Source organism: Gavialis gangeticus, unplaced genomic scaffold (genome assembly GCF_001723915.1).
Source record: "Gavialis gangeticus isolate Ggan-Ray unplaced genomic scaffold, GavGan_comp1, whole genome shotgun sequence".
Lineage (NCBI taxonomy): Eukaryota > Metazoa > Chordata > Crocodylia > Gavialidae > Gavialis > Gavialis gangeticus.
This window is the reverse complement of record NW_017729027.1, coordinates 2932943-2947586: the sequence shown is the minus strand read 5'-3', so window position 1 is coordinate 2947586 and position 14644 is coordinate 2932943. Positions and strand designations below refer to the sequence as shown.

Sequence of the window (14644 nt, the reverse complement as noted above, 5' to 3'; positions counted from 1 at the left end):
GGCCCAGCAGGGAGGTGGCAGTTCTGGTCCTTACTGAAGGAGGAATTTAAAACAGTGAGAGCAACTTAATCTTGATTTGCAATAACTGGGGCTCTCTAGTAAACAGCTAGTGAAATCTTTTTTCTGTGTTCCCCACCTCCTGTTACTTGCAGTGATTCTGGATTAACACTGATGTCTCTGGATCTAAGTTTGATTCAGAAACATCTCACTACTACCCCTTTCAGTATTGTCCACCTCAGACATTCAGTCTTCAGGAAGGAGACCTCAGAAATCATAACTTTGTCCCTATAAACAGTGCTTTTAAAAGTAATACTCATCTTTTCCTGCATCCCACATACCCTCACGTGAGACCTGTGCCTTGTTTGTTGGAAGGCAGAATGTAGAAAAAAAGGTGTGTGACAGAAATAAAGCACATCCTCATGGAACCAGAAATTGTGGTGTTCAGCACAAGCTACAGTACTCAGCCAGTAGCTATGGCTGTGAGAGGGCTAACATGGAACCTCACCCCTACTGCTTCTTGTGGCCAGAAACAAGCAGCAGCCATCTTGGCAACATTAGGCCAGTTTCTGCATACTTCTTTTTTGCAGCAAAGAAAAATCAGCTTCCACACTTGAGAGACATCCACATTGGAGAGGGGAGAAATAATTAAATACAATAATAATGCCTTCTTTTTTATGAGCTTCAGGGGATGTACTTGAATATTTACAGTATCAACTTTCTGCACTGACCGTTGAGAGGGAATGCCCCTTACCTGCACCTAGCCACCCTCGGTTGGGGGAAGTTGTCATTGTTTCACTCCCCATTTCTCTCTGTTATCATTGTTCTATCTCTCCCCTTTCTCCACCCAGTCTTCTTTCACACTCACCTCCTTTCAGGCCCCCCTCAATTCCCTCTCTCCACATATTTCTTCCTTTCCCTTCTGTCATGGAGCACCCCACTTTCAATGGGAAGCTCTGCTATGGGAGTCCCCAAGAAGAAGCCTTATTCGGTCTCCCTCTCCCATAGGACCCCCTGAAGCCAGCCCTGGCACCACTTTCTCAAGGGGAAAGCCTCTGTCATGGGACCCTGACTTCTCTTTATCCTTGGTTTCCCCAGTGATATGTAGCACCCCTACCTCAGGGATCTCTTGTACAGTCAACTCCCTGGGGCAGTGAGTATTTTCTTCTTCAAGGAGAGTGGAGCAGAGTACAAGTGTCCCAAATAGCACAGCAAACAGTTCAGTTCAAAACAAACAGTCTTCATTGTGCTGCTGCAGTTCCTCTGTTCTTCCTCAGTAGGGCTGCCAACTCTCAGTAAAAAACCAAGCTAAAAATGGCTGTCATTCAAGTCATTTTTAAAAAACCCGTATCTGTCAGTAGAAACAATAAGCAGCCACAGCTCGATTGAAGTTCTGACAGACGGATCACAGCAGCACCATCTGGTGTCCACGCAGACACACAGCACTCTACAGGGAGCATTCTCTTAGCCGTATGCTGCTACTGCTGCTTGTAATACTGCTAAGTTTCAGCTGGGCTTCTTTGGGGGTCTGTGCCAGGGCAGGGAAGTGGGGCCAGCAGGGTAAGGCTGAGCGGGGGCAGCATGGTGCAAGGTACATTTGGGGGCATCAGGTATGGGGGTGAGCAGGAGCCCCTTAGTGAAAGGGTGATGTAGGGCAGCACAGTGCAAAATGATTGCTGCAGTCAAGCAGGGTTGCCAACCAAAGAAAATGTTTTTTACTGCAAATTTTTTACTGACAGCCAAACTTTTTTTTCTTTTTTACTATGGTTAATGTTAAACTCACAAATTTGAGCCCAGCTCTCCTAACTGGCGCCTGGCAGCGGGGCAGCTCCCAGCATAAGATGTATATTTATATTCTATAAAACATATCAGTAAGAAACTTGGAAAACTTGGAGTTTCTTGGCTTGGCACCGTTGTTCTTCAGACTCTAATCTCCCTGGGACTACTTCTTTCTCTCCAGCTCTGTCCTCTCTTGCACTATCCTTTCTCCCTGCAGTTTTCTTAAAGCCTCACTCTTTCTTCTCAAGCAGTCAGCCACACTTGCAACAAAGCAGTTACAGACTATAGTAGTCAACATGGGACTGACACCCACTTGAGAGCGGTATTTGCTTCCCACTGTCAGGCCTAGGCTGCCATCTTCCCCTGGAGTGAAAAGAGTATCTAGATGTTCTACTTTCAAAGCTATTTAAAACAGTAGTCAGCAACATTTAAGAACCTGCAGGCCAGAAGAACCTGGCTCCAGTCTGACACAGGCTAGGGGGCTTTCCCTATACCCATGCCAAGGCCAGAGAGCTGGGCATTGTGCCCACACTGTAGCTGTTTCTCCTGTCCCCTCCCCACCCTGCCACAGTCCCTGTGTGTGGGCTCAACTTCCAGGCATTTGGGGCTGCACCAGGGCTAGGGAGCTGCAATCTGAGTCCATGCTGCCATTTCCTCTTCTTCTTCACCTCCCAGCTACAGCATGGGCACAGCTGAAGGCTGCCTAGCCCTAGTGAAGCTACCCATGGGCTGGAAACTGCATCTGTACTGCAGCCAGGGAGAGAGGGGAGCAGGGAGAAGTGGCAACAGCACAGGTGCAGCTGGAAGCTGCAGGGCCCTGACAGTTCCTTGCCATTTGACCCTGATGCTAATGAAGACAAAGAAACTTCTACTTCTCCCTGTTCCCCCCTTGTCCTGGTTGTAGCCCATTGGGAGCCGTGTTGGGACTGCTCGGCTTCCAGCTGCGTCTGTGCTACTGCTGGGAGGGCAGGAAGGGGAGCTGAGAGAATCAGTAGCAGTACAAATACATTTTACAACTCCCCAGCCCTGGTGCAGCTCCCTTCCTCCTTCCAGGCTGAAAGCTGAGCCTGCATGCAGCCTGGGAGCAGGGTGGGGGCTGGGAGAAGCAGTGGCAGTGCAGGTTCAGGCAAAGCTCTCCAGCTGCTCAGGCTGCACTCAGTGTCTCCGTGGGCCAGAAGTTGCTGACCCGTGATCTACAGCAACTGTATAAGTCAGTACATACTTGCATGAGCACCCCCTCCCAAATGTTCCCCACCAGAGCTGCAGTCTACTACTCAGCCACTTGGCTTGTTTTGTCACATCTTCTCATATCCTGTCAAGCTTATTCCTCTCCATACACTCTTAGATTCTCCCCACATCATGATTTCCTTATTTTCCCAACTGTCCCACATTTTTGTGTCTCTCTGTCCCCTTCTGCTCTCCACATCCCTGATGACTCTCTTGTCCCAGGAACCTGGCTACAGCTTAGTTGAAAACAGTGGGTATTTGGTGTTTATCTTTCGGTAAAGAAGGTAGGAACTTGCATCCACGTAGGCAGGGAGTAACATAACATAACACAACATAACGTGTTTGTGCATTGTAACGTGATATCATGACAACTGGCACCTTGCAGTGGGTCACCCAGACTTCAAACAGTTCCTGCTGCACTCATATCCAGGGTAGATTCAAGGCAAATGTTTTCTTCAAAAGCCTGAAGGTTTTTTTTCAACCTGAAGTCCATGGACCACAGGTTGAAAACCACTGAGCTGAAATACCCTTTCTTTTCCTGTAGTTCCCTGCTTCATTCATTATACATCTTTCAAATTCTGCAACAAGTGAAGTTAGATTCCTACAGACAAATCTTTACTATAGAGCCCTGACTCATCTCCAGAGCAAGCCCATTGTATTGAATGAGTCCAGATTGCCATAGAAAAAAAAACATTGTCACAGTAACTACATCATAATGCATATGTAGTAGGAGGGGCAAAAACAAGGTTACACAGGCAACTTAATTCTGACATTTCTGAATTTTGGAGTTGTATCTTATGCATAACACTTATTTATAATTGTTCTTGAAAATCCTAGAACACTTAAGCTGCAAGCAAGCCTGCGTTCAGCATTTCAGTGGTGGACTTCTGAAGCCAAAAGAACGACCAAAAAGGACAATATGATAACAGCAGTAGGAGAATAGGAAATGCTGGCAAATGACATGAGTGCAAATCCCTGTTCAGTTATACATGCTGTGGGATTCTTAATGTCAGTGCAGTGTAGGCAGGAATGTAGTACTTAAATTTTCATCTGCCTGTAAGACTTGAACGCAGAAAGATGAAAAATTCAAACTTTGTGAACAGGTAGATCCAGGTATGTCTAACTTGATGCTTCAACCCCTATAATTCTTTATCTGACCTCTCAGCAGGAACTGGGGGAATTGTAATTGTGAAAGAATGGATTCCAAGAAATAATGAAGATAACTGCACAAGCTGATTGACAGACGTGGGGGGATTTTGAAAAAAAAGGTGCTTTACTTCAAACTTGGTGCGCTTCTGCACCAAGCCCAGCACAAACCCAGCAGTGTGTTAGTTGCACCCAGCTTTCCCAACGTCTGTAGAGATCAGGTGCTTTAGGTGGGGCTTTTTTGGCACTCAGCTGATTGACACAGCTTTAGATAAATATGCCAAAAAGCCCTACTGAAGCACCCAGTCTATACAGACACTGTGGAGCCAACTAATGTGCTGCTGTTTCTGGGAAAGCATGGCTTTTTGTTGGTTGTTTGATTTTTTTTTGTAACGTCTGCAAGCAGCCAAAGATTTTAAAATGGTCACAAACTAAAAGTGAACAATAATATATAATGGGTTTTAAAATATTTGGGTGATTACAAATGGTATTCCTTTTTATTTATGAAATATTAACTTTCTGGTATACACATTATATCTGAAAGTGAACAGGTTGATTAAAGTTATTTAGAGCAAAACAACAGCTTCGAAAATGTTCACTAAATTCCTAATTTCTGCCTTTTTCACAGAGAATTAAATTACTATATGCCTAAAAATGAAACCATCTGGTTAGTTTTCAGTTGTCTCACTTTGTGTTTTTTGTTTTTCTCCCATCCAGATTGCAGAAGTAGATTGCAAAGATGCCCTAGAAATGATCTGCAATCTAGAATCTGATGGAGATGAAAAGAGTGCTCTAATATTATGTGCAGCGTTTTTATCTCGCCAGTTGCAGCAAGGAGAGATGTATTGTGCCTGGTGAGTTGGAAACTCTGTTTTGAACTTTAGTTTTCAATAAAACAACAGCTAGTGTTACCAAGATATAGCAGATGCATAGTCATTTAACACTCTTTATCCTTCTAAATATATTGGAAGAAGTACTACATGTTCTTGACCATTTTTTAAAAGCCTAATGTAAAATTGATATATACCTTAATGTAAAATGAATGCTTGTGGACTAACCCACAATATTTAAAGGCAAAGGCATCAGTAGATGACAGGAATTCTTCTGTAATTTTATTTGAATATAATATTACTGTATTACTTTGTGGAAATAAAGAAGTTAACAACTAAGCGCTCAAATTCTTTGAGATAATTGTTTTGTTTGGAAGAATGCTTTCCACATACTTCATCTGCTTCCCTCTGCTTATGTTAAAAAAAATTGCAGTAGTGATTTCTTATGAAAAACTTTGAACATAGGTGTTTCTTCGTTGCAGAAAACAAAACCACAGTCCAACTAGCTAGTTTTGCTCTTTAGGACTAGGTTTCACTAGGTATCAAGGAGCAGTTTGCTGGTCTTAGTAGAAAACATCTGGCTTCCTAAAATATGAACTTCAGGCTGATAACATTGACTGCTAGCTGGTTGTGATTCCAGTCCTGCAGGATTTGCTAGTGTCAACTTATGCGCCATAGAGAGTGAAAACCAGACGTGTAGCGCTCACCATGAGTAGATCTTGCTGTAGGCTTGGGACCAGTTTTTCTATGTCATTCCACTTTTTTCTTAATAGCCTCTGACATGCAAAGGATTTAAGATGAGTTGTTCTGGAGGGAAACTTCTTATCCATTCTCCTTGGAGTGGAATGGTGAGTTAGCTTAGATAGTCTGTTGATATCTGCTTACCAAGACTGTTTTCTTGCTAAAATACCAACAGGTTCAGCTCCTAAAATAAGCTTGTTCAAAAGGTAACTAATGCAGAACAGAAAATCTATGTAGCCTTTAGCAAGCTTTAAAAAAAATCTGGGTTCTCCAAAAGATAGAAGTCTGTAGAGTGATCAGTGCAGTACTTTACACAAACTAATAGATAAAGAGCATTTGTGGTGTTTATCAATTATGCAGCGTAGTTTGAGGTGGTGTTGGATTTTTTAAATTTATGCTATTCAGAAGGGGGAGGAGTTTAGCTTTTCTGCTTTTACTTAAATAAAAGCATAAACATGAAACTCCAGCTTTAGAATGCTAGAATACAAAGTAAGAATAATAAATAGCATGCATGAATTGCTCTTCAGGCTATAATTTTTATAAAGGAAAGTATGGATCAGTTTAGCTTTTTTTCACAGCCGAAAGAATCTGCTTTAAGTCTTGACTTTTTTAAGAACAACAGATATGATCGAATGTAATGCTTGTATTATTGGTAGACAAGGTTCTTTGGGTAGATGTGATATCTTTTATTAGACCAACTAAATAGCTGGATAAATTGTTCTTTGCAAGCTTTCAGGCACAAACACCCTTCTTCAGGCATAGGGAGAATCTGTTAGTGTTTGTATTATTGGTGGCATTTATATTTTATTCTAATTTTTAAATTTCTGTTTCCAGGGAACTGACTCTCTTCTGGAGTAAACTGCAGCAAAGGGTAGAGCCTTCTGTACAAGTATATCTAGAGAGGTGTCGTCAACTTTCTGTGTTAACTAAAACAGTCTATCACATATTCTTCCTGATTAAAGTAATTAATTCAGAGGTAAGGATGCTCTGGAGGATATATTTTTATTGTCCTCTGAATGGAAATCAGAAAAGGATTTGACAGTTTTTGGATGTCAGCTGTCAAACACATACAATCCAGTAGCCTTGGCTACATGAATAAGATGTATCAGTGTAATATTAATCTTTTCAGAAACTGGTAGTTACATTATTGCTCGCCTGTTGTGTGGACAGTTAAAATTGTTTAAGAACATTTTATATCTATTTAGATTAAGTTGGTAAAAAAATAAAATTTGAATTAACACTAGGGATGCACCAATAAAGATTTTCTTGGCCACTCCCGATAGCCGATGAATAGCCAACCATATTGACCAGTGCTGATACAATAACTGATATTTGGTAATAGTGCAAGGTGTTTTAAACTACTGACATAAATAAAACTTTTGTTTGTTTTGCATTTATAACACGCACAACTCCTCCCTGCTCTGGCCCTCGATGAGGAAGGCAGTGATCACCTTATTCCCATGTATATCCCTCACCCCCTCACCCACAGCTGCTACCTGCAGCCCTGCTCCCTGCATAGCCCATTTTGCCATCCTGGGTAGGTGGGTCAGACCCTCGCATGGACTGGCACTGGGCATGTTTGGCACACCAGAGCACTCTGCTGCCTCAGCACTGGTGGGCCCTGCACAGCTGAGCTCCTCCAGCCACCGGGGAGAAGCTGGTTTTGCAAGGGCGCCTGGTAGAGCAGGATGTCCCTTGCACAGCGCCTTACCCTACCCACATGCAACCCAACATCTCTGTGGCAGCCCCAGCACTCGGGCCCCTGCTGTGGACCTGACGTGGCCATGGCAGTGGCAGCAGAAGCCGGTAACAATCCCTTTGTTGTTGAGCATGGTAACCGCTCCCTGGCGCCTCCTCCCCTTCCACTGCTCACCACATAGTCTGCCACAGGCTTGGGCTGGTGGTGGGGCACGGGTACTAGATTGTGCTCACTAGGTTGCTTCAAGCACACAGCTAATTAGCGGCTACAATGACCAAAAAAGCCGAAAGGCTATAACATAATTTTTCCTTTTATCAGTGCCGATCTGATTAGCCAAGTGATATATCGGTGCACTCCTAATACACTTTTAATAATATCCACTTGATGAGTTGCAAGGTTGCAACTTGAACCCATTCAGTGAAGTCAGTGCAACGTGTGTGTGGATGAGCAACGAAGGGAAGCAGATGCTGCCATTGAGCCATTGGAAGGGCATGCTGAAGCTGTGGTACGGCTAACTGCCATATCATTTTCTTCATGTTCTCCAAATAGCTTGAAAAGTTACTTCAATCAAGAGAGGGATGTGAGCATCTGATATCCTTGATACTTAAAATGCTAAAGGAGAAATGGGAACTTTCTGTGAACATATAAGCCACCAATTTGTATGTTTTGCTTTGAGGGATTAAGTTATCTTAAGTCTGAAATTCTCTTATTTAGAACTAATGCTGTATCCTAAATTCAATCTGTATATCTCAGCTGATCTTGTACATAGGGTTACCCAGTGTTGTAGCTTCAAATGTGGCCATTTCTTGAATTTCTGCACGGTTGGAGATCTATACATTCAATTCAATTTAAGAGGTTTGCCACAGATGGCTGGTCACTTGGTTCCTAATGCTGTATGTATTGGGGACTGGTTTACTAAGAAATAGACTGAGCAAGTTGCATGAAGGTTTGTAGTGCTGTCAACTAAGTGAAATGAATCTGGTATCAAGTTAGTTCATTGCAGATAACTCTAGCACAGTTGGCCACCTTTATTTAGAAAAGGCCCAATACTTCACTGTTATAAAGACTGTACTACTGTAATACACAATCCTGAAACAGATAGGCCTGACAAGACGGTATGAGAACATTTGCACTGTATTTCACAGTTCTGTGTAAATTTATAAAGGTGGTTTCTTTAGATTCCTTTGGCAGTTAATTCAGAGAATAGTGTTCATTGTTTAATCCATAGTGGCTCACAGTTCTAACAAAGACAGCTAATAATTAGCTATTTTTAAAGCTTAAAATATGAATAATAAGCACATTATGGTTTGCATTTACACTTCCTTGAAATTCAGGGTTGAGCAATGATATTTATCTTGTATTTACAAATGGAGGCACAGTTATAGTAAGATGAATCTTTAAACTTTGTTTCCCTCTTCATAGATTGAAGCAGCTGGACTTGCAACCTGCATTGAACTGTGTGTGAAGGCACTACGTTTGGAATCCAGTGAAAATGCAGATGTCAAGATATCTATTTGCAAGACTATCTCCTGTTTGTTGCCAGATGATTTGGAGGTTAAACGTGCTTGTCAATTGAGTGAATTTCTTCTTGAGCCTACTGTGGATGCATATTATGCTGTTGAAATGCTGTATAATCAGCCTGACCAGAAGTATGATGAAGAGAATCTTCCAATACCAAATTCATTACGCTGTGAGCTTTTACTTGTACTGAAAACTCAGTGGCCTTTTGATCCAGAATTCTGGGACTGGAAAACCTTAAAACGTCAGTGTCTCGCATTGATGGGAGAGGAGGCATCCATTGTGTCCTCAATAGATGAGTTGAATGATAGTGAAGTATATGAGAAAGTTGAGGACTGCCAAGAGGAAAATAAAGAAACTTCTGTGAATGGATTTCCTGGTTGTTTTGATGAAGCTACTAGCCTCCTTAAAGGTATCAGGGATGAAAAGCAGAAAAAGAGAGAAATCAAAAAACTGAGAGAGAGAGGATTCATATCTGCGAGGTTCAGGAACTGGCAAGCTTACATGCAGTATTGTGTGTTATGTGACAAAGAATTCCTTGGTCACAGAATAGTTAGGCATGCACAAAAACACTATAAAGATGGAATTTACAGTTGCCCTATATGTGCACAGAATTTTAATTCTAAAGAAACCTTTGTTCCTCATGTAACTCTACATGTTAAGAAGTCCAGCAAAGAGAGACTGGCTGCTATGAAACCATTGAGAAGACTGGGAAGACCTCCTAAAATAGCAACCACCAATGAGAATCAGAAGTCTGATGCTATATCCAAGCAGGAACAGCGACCCATTAAAAAGAACAGCCTTTATTCAGCAGACTTCATTGTGTTTAATGATAATGATGGTTCAGACGATGAAAACGATGACAAAGACAAACCGTATGTACCAGAAATAATACCAGTTCAAAAGCCGTTGCCTGTTAATGAGTTCACTTGCCCTGTAACATTATGTAAAAAGGGATTTAAATATTTCAAAAATTTGATTGCCCATGCCAAGGGCCACAAAGATAATGAGGAGGCTAAACGTTTTCTTGAAATGCAGAGCAAAAAAGTGATTTGCCAGTACTGTAGACGACATTTTGTAAGTGTTACTCACCTTAATGATCACTTGCAAATGCACTGTGGCAGCAAACCCTATATCTGCATACAGATGAAATGTAAAGCTGGTTTTAACAGTTATGCTGAACTGTTGACTCATAGAAAAGAGCATCAAGTTTTCAGGGCAAAGTGTATGTTTCCTAAATGTGGCAGAGTGTTTTCAGAAGCATATTTGCTCTATGATCATGAAGCACAACATTATAATACCTATACCTGCAAATTCACAGGCTGTGGGAAAGTTTATCGTTCTCAGAATGAGCTAGAAAGACACATTGAGGATCATAATAAGCAGCCCGAAAAGGTTTTACAAACTGAATGCCAGACTAATCCAACGGATCATACTCAACCTTTAAAAGCTAATAAAAACACTGAAGGGGTCACTGTAAAAGAAGAATCAGCGCCTCCTCTAGACAGTAATACAAGTAACTTTACTGAAGGAGAAGGTAAAGTCTGGGATCAAATCAAAGCAGATGCAGTTGGGACTGAGAATGCAGCCAGCTTGTTTACACAAGGTAATTCCCTGCCTGCTGATGGTTTGGAACAACCTGTCACTGGCCAGGCAAAGACAGAAACAACATTTCCTGGCAGTAACATTAAGATACCTGCTCTTAGCCAGAAGATCCGGGATAACTTTGTCAGAAGGGGCAAGTTAGCTGCTGCAGGCAGTAAAATAGATAACAGTAAATCTGTTGTCCAGCAGTTGTGTTCAGCGGCTGAAGATTCTTGTCTTCCAGTTTTCCAGAAAAGAAAGGAGAACGAATGTTTCAATCAGTCACAGAATATTCAGAATACTTCTGTAAATTTAAACACACTAAAACCAGAAGCTCTTGAATCAAAAAATGTAGACAGACAAGCAAGTGATATTATTAATCCTTTCAGCATGCAGAACCAGGCAGGGTATCACAACAATGTACCGATATCCAAACTTGAACTTGATGACAGTATTAAGGCTGCGGCTAATCTATATAATCTGCCTCTGAAGCCATTAGAGAGTATTACATTTGTTTCATCACAGTCCAGCTTAAGCAGTTCTTCAATTTCAACTGTACCACCGACAGCACCAGTTCAGAAATTTAATTGTCAAGTTGAGGGGTGTACTCGAAGCTACAACTCTTCACAAAGTATTGGCAAACATATGAAGGCAGCACATCCTGATCAATACGCTGCTTTTAAAATGCAACGTAAGAATAAGAAACCACGAAAACCTAGCAATTTACAGAATATGCCAAATGATGGAAAGATTGTATATTTTTTGCCATCACAAGTAAGCAATCCTAACAATGCAGCTTTTGCCCCACAAAACAAAACCAGTGTAAATCCCACTTGCTCCAGTCAATTGCAGCATGTTTCAAACACACTTTTCCCAGCCCACTTAGAAAATTTGACTAATCCTATGTTACCTACTGTGGAAAGTGTCATAAATCCAAGTCTGTCTTCTCGTATTAAAAGTGAACCTGAGAATGTTTTATGTTCCCAAATGGAAAATCTGTCTAATACAACATTACCTTCACAATTGGAAGATCTGGCAAAAACAGTTATGCCTTTGAATATTGACAGTGGCTCAGATCCTTTCCTTCCTTTGCCTGCAGAAACTGGTTCTCTCTTTCCCTCACCAGCAGATAATGCCACAAATTCAGTCTTCTCACAGCTGGAAAACAATACAAATCATTTTTCATCACAACTTGAAGGAAATGCTAGTTCTGCTTTTCCAAAGGAAGAAACTATTGATGATCAAATCTTTCCTTCTCAAGTGAACAGTGGAAATAACTTCAGTGAAACCACCTCTGAGCAACCAGCTTTAGAAAAAATGAAAAAGGATCGTGGACGGGGTCCTAATGGGAAAGAAAGGAAACCAAAACATAACAAGCGAGCCAAATGGCCAGCCATTATTAGAGATGGCAAATTTATTTGTAGTAGGTGTTTCAGAGTTTTTACTAATCCCAGATCACTTGGTGGTCACTTATCTAAACGGTCCTACTGTAAACCTTTTGAGGAATCAGAAATTTCTGCAGAAGCCCTGCAGACTAATGGACAATCTCTGCTTGCCAGCATGATTCTTTCCTCAAATACGTTAAACATGCAGCAGTCCCAGGAGTCTGCCTTTAACCCAGAAGTTTGTTTTAAGGACCCATCGTTCCTGCAGTTGCTTGCAGCTGAAAATCGCTCAAATGCTTTTTTTCAGATGTTTTCACGGACTAATGTGACTAACTTTAATGCCAGTGGCAATGCGGAAGGTAATGAAATTATTAAACAAGCCTTGGAAACTGCAGGCATTCCAAGTACATTTGATAATACAGAAATGCTTCCACATGTAGTTACAACTGGCGATGTCACTGGTACAACTCAGATGAATACTTCGATTCTCTCCAATTCAACTGTATCGCCTCTTTTGCAGACAGTCTGCAACCCAAGTACCCTGCTAACAGACCAAAACAGGACCCTCAACACCAAAATTTCTTCAATAGATGAATGCAGCAGTTTGCCTGTTTTTGCAACAGATGATTTAATGTTAAAGACTATTGAAAATGGTTTGTGCTCTAGCTCATTTTCTAATTCAATTGCAGCAACACAGAATTTTGCAGGTAATAGTTCACGAGTTTCGGTTATAAGTAGTCCTAAGAATTCAGTACCTAGTAGCTTGAATAAGAAAGGGAGTAGTGCTTCAAAGAGAAAGAAAAAAACAGCTGCTCCATTGCTTACACCCAACACTTCACAAAAATTAGCAGTAAATGATTTAACAGCAATGGGACTTCTAGCCAAAAGCACTGAAGGAAGTGTGCAAATACCAACAGATACTTTTCAGTCAAACATGCTTGCAAACTGTGAGCCCCAGGTATTGGTGGAAAATCTTACACAGAAACTAAATAGTGTTGACAATCAGTTGTTCATGGCCAGTATCAAAGAGACCTTCAAAAGTAATCTTGAGTCTCATGCAGCATTAGCTCCTTTAACAATAAAAACGGAAAATGGTGACTCCCAAATGAATTCTTGTGCTCAAGGAAATTCTGATCTACAGATTTCAGAAGACAGTGTTAATCAAAACTTTGAGAAAACCATGGAAATAATTAAGACTGCCAGGAATTCCCAGATACTTGAGGTAAAAAGTGAAATCCAGGATGCTGTCATTCGGTCACCACAGGACTTGCACATTAATACTGCAGAGCTTTCTCCAGCAAATGCTTCACAAAATACTAAATTGACCAACCAGACCCAGTTTGCAGTGCACACTGCAGATGTCACTGGTGCAGCAAGCAACTCTTCTCAGTCAGAATCTTCTCAAAAGGATGATGTTCTGATGTTGGGAATTTTAGAAGGCTTGCAGAAACTGAGATTAGAAAATGATTCAACCACTCAGGAGTCTGACGGGGTATCTCAGGAACCTCCAGCAGATATACTTGTACCAGTGACTCCTGCCCCTGTTGTATCAACTGAGAAGGCATCTGTTGCCCCACCATCTTCAGAGACGAGTCACATTCAGTTCAGTGACAAAGTCCATAAGCCTTTTGTATGCCAGGACCAAGGCTGTAATTATAGTGCTATGACAAAGGATGCATTATTTAAACACTATGGCAAAGTGCATCAGTACACTCCAGAAATGATACTGGAAATCAAGAAGCATCAGTTGAAGTATGCCCCATTTAAATGTGTTGTTACTACGTGTCCAAAAACATTTACCAGGAACTCTAATCTCCGAGCACACTGCCAGATTGTTCATCATTTTACAACAGAGGAAATGGTAAAATTAAAAATAAAAAGACCATATGGTAGAAGATCTCAAAATGAAAATATAAATACAACTCCACGACCTGTTGAAATAAAAAGCCTGCAAAGTCTAATAATAGAAAATAAAAATGAACCTCAGTTAGCTAAAGGAACTGAAGTAAAGGAGGCTGTCACAGAGCCTATGAAAATCCTAGAAAAACTAATTCCTATAAAAAATATTCCTGAAAAACTGGAAAAACCTCCACAGGCGGTTACTATTCCTACAGAGCAACTTAATGCAGCATCTGTTAGTAACATGCAGATACAACCAAAAGTACGCAAAATTAGACGACATAGGAAAGAAAAAGAGGAAAGAAAACGCAGGAAACCCGTTACTAAATCCCTTGAGTTTCCTACCCGATATAGCCCCTACAGACCATACCGATGTGTCCATCAAGGCTGCTTTGCAGCTTTTACAATACAGCAAAATCTAATTCTTCATTATCAGGCTGTACACAAGTCAGATTTACCTGTTTTCTCTGTGGAGGTTGAAGAAGAAAGTGAGCCAAATAAAGAAGAACGTGATGAAACTGAAACCAAACAGACTGTGAAAGAATTCAGGTGTGAGGTGAGTGACTGCTCTCGAATATTTCAGGAGGTTACAAGTCTGATACAGCATTACATGAAGCTTCATGAGATGTCTCCTGAGGAAATTGGAAGCATGAAATCAGCCCTGGATGTTGGAAAGTTTCCTTGTGATCAGTCTCACTGTAAATCTTCTTTTACAGCATATTTTAATTATATTGTACATCTTGAAACAGATCATGGAATTAAGATACGGCAAAACAAAGTGGAAGAGGATGGTGACATTGAAAACATTAAGGCATCTCTGGCCCATCCACAGGATGCCT

The 14644-nt window shown here is 41.2% G+C and overlaps 1 protein-coding gene across 1 annotated transcript in view; it reads left to right on the top strand.

Annotated features, from left to right (window-relative positions):
- Window positions 1-14644, top strand: part of ZNF292 (zinc finger protein 292) — a 118624-nt gene that overhangs the window by 95828 nt on the left and 8152 nt on the right. Inside the window, exons 6-8 of the mRNA XM_019520324.1 lie at window positions 4867-5003; window positions 6555-6696; window positions 8842-14542. Of these exons, the coding sequence (XP_019375869.1) occupies window positions 4867-5003; window positions 6555-6696; window positions 8842-14542 (5980 nt within the window). The remainder of the gene's footprint in view (window positions 1-4866; window positions 5004-6554; window positions 6697-8841; window positions 14543-14644) is intronic.